Source organism: Limulus polyphemus, unplaced genomic scaffold (genome assembly GCF_000517525.1).
Source record: "Limulus polyphemus unplaced genomic scaffold, Limulus_polyphemus-2.1.2 Scaffold2355, whole genome shotgun sequence".
In the NCBI taxonomy this organism is placed as follows: domain Eukaryota; kingdom Metazoa; phylum Arthropoda; class Merostomata; order Xiphosura; family Limulidae; genus Limulus; species Limulus polyphemus.
Genome location: NW_013667965.1, coordinates 175,490 through 177,986, shown reverse-complemented (window position 1 = coordinate 177,986; position 2,497 = coordinate 175,490). Strand labels below are relative to the sequence as shown.

At 30.2% G+C, this 2,497-nt stretch overlaps 1 protein-coding gene across 2 annotated transcripts in view; it reads left to right on the top strand.

Annotated features, from left to right (window-relative positions):
• The window catches only part of LOC111087598 (leucine-rich repeat-containing protein 42-like), a 23,025-nt gene that overhangs the window by 5,834 nt on the left and 14,694 nt on the right, over nucleotides 1-2,497 (top strand). The window contains exon 1 of one of the 2 annotated variants that reach the window (XM_022394789.1): nucleotides 1,682-2,360. The exons of the other annotated variant lie outside the window; for it this stretch is intronic. Coding sequence (XP_022250497.1) covers nucleotides 1,744-2,360 — 617 coding nt within the window. The 5' untranslated portion in view covers nucleotides 1,682-1,743. Of the gene's footprint in view, nucleotides 1-1,681; nucleotides 2,361-2,497 lie in introns of those variants that run through there. 2 annotated transcript variants of the gene reach the window in all.

The following is a 2,497-nucleotide window of genomic DNA, read 5'->3' as shown; positions in this document are numbered from 1 at the left end:
CTATAAGGTATTAGAGCATACTAAACTTTACACATTATATAGGCTACACTAACATGACGTTTTGGGGGTGGTGGTTAATGAAAGTGTTCCAAAACATGACATTAATTTCTTGATGGCCTAATAGATAAATGATTTTTGAGATGGTAAGACCATTACCACTAGCTCTATATAAGAAATGAGTTGAAAGATCCAAACCAGTTCAGTTATTATCTATATCTTATTGCAGAAATATGGACATTGCCCTTGTTTATCACATCACATGATCTTTTGTATAATTTTTACATAGAACTTAGTTTTGTTAATTTTGAGTATTTTAACCTTTAGTCAGAAACATTTAGGGTTAAAAAGTAAATCAGAAGTAGAATTAGTTTCACAGATTAATATATTGGGGATATTTTGTTTCAAATGTAAAACTTGTATAAAAATGTAGCAATTTTCAATAAAAAAAAGGAAAATATTTGCATGTTTCCCTGACAGTAAATGAAATTTGAAGCTCATTCTGTGGCAGTTGGGTAACAATGAAAAACATATATGTGATATTACTACATATATCACTGTACCCTTAGTGGTACAATGCTGGAAACTTAGAACTTTATAAACATAAAATTAAAACTGATTATTGTGATAGTTGAACATTTGGGTTAAAACTCCTAGTTCAATGTTATGACAAGGATATAGGCCAGAACAAAAAAAGGAACCTTTGTTTGTTACATTGATGAAATGTTCTGTAGTGCACATTAATCAGTATATCATATTTATAATTTTCTTTTTTTACACCTCCGTGGAAATGGTGGTTATACTCAAGATAAAGTTAAGGTCCTGAATTATGAAAATAAACTTATTTTGTTGTAACAATGTTGAAATTAGTTTGCAAAACTTGTTTTGCTTTACCAATGCTCGAATAGGTTTATAAAATTTATTTCTTAGTAAAAATGTTCACTAACATGTATGTTATGACAACAAATAACAGAATGGAAAAAGTTAATCTTAATAAACCAGAGCATGCTTTTTGATAACACATTAGTGATTGATTATTAATAATCAATGGAATTAATGTTAATAAAAATTGTGTTCTTAAAAGTCCTGTAGTGTCATTTTTATGTTTATATATTTTTTCTCACATGAAATCAATGAAAATATACAGTTTTAACATGATTTTATTTTTTCTGTAGTTATTGATTCACCCTTTATTTTGTTTTTTTGTTGATTTAGGCCATTAGTAAAATCTTGATGGTACCCTGCACAGTCCTGATTTCTGATTAAGTGAATTGCAAGCTCTCCCCAGTGTACATCATATTCATCAACTAACAAGACAAGCATCATATCTGCGAGGAAAATAGAGTATTAAACATCTTAAAGGCCGGTGAAGTCGCATATGAGAATCTGTAAATTTGACCTTATAAGATGTTTATAATTACCAATGTTGTACTTTAGCTGACAGCATGTGAGAAAGTGTGTAATTGGATACTTTATCTTTGAAAAGTAAGGCTAGATATCAATGAAGTAACAGTAAGGAAAACAAGAATTATGTATGACTTTTCTACTTTTTAAATTCGTTATGATTGCTAGTATGTTTTTTTTTAATATGAAAACTTAAAGATATATTTAGGATTAAACCTGTTACTTGTGATTTATCCCATTCAAATAACTTATATCTACTTCTACATTTGTAGATCTGAACTGAACAATATCAATGAAATATAAGGAAAGATCCTGTTATAAGCTTATGCAAAAAGTTTTGTTATGGAATATGAAAGTACTTTCTCACCAGTTGTATACACATTTAGTGAGGGCCATTTCTCAAAATTACAACTTGTAGGAAATGAAAAGTCTGAGAAATTGATACCATGTTATCGTCCAGACCATATTATGGTTAGAAATGAAGTAGCAGAACATCAGTTTTTCTGTTGCAGTAATCTTTCCAGCAGTTTGTATTCACAGTTTTGTATTTCATGCAGTAGTCTTAAGCCTGCAGGTGAAAGGAACAGAGGTGTTAGAAGCAAAAGTTCTGTTCCAACTCTGTTTTCTTACTCGTTGAATTTTATTGCAAAAAACATCTTAAATGTTGAATCTCTGATAGGATTTCCAGATCTCATTGGAGAATTTTTGTTTGAACTGACTGCTCACTTGGGAGCATTTACAGGGCCAGAAGCAGTTATAACAAAACTGATCCAGTTATTTGTTAACGCCTACAAAGAACAGGTGCTTTCATCATTGGTGGTTAAGAAAAACCTTGTTATGATTAATGAATACTGTGATCCCATTATTCAATTAACACTTTACGTAACTGATCTCGACTTAACCAGCTGCCATCTTGGAGATGATCATGATTTGATAAATCACATCAGGGAACTTAAAAGGTAACTTATCATGTATCGTTGGAATATTTTGATTTATAGGAAATATTAGAAATCATTAAAGAGGACATTTGTTGACTCGGGTACTATAATAGAATTTTTGTGAAAACTCCTTATTGAATAAGCAAGAACAATATCTT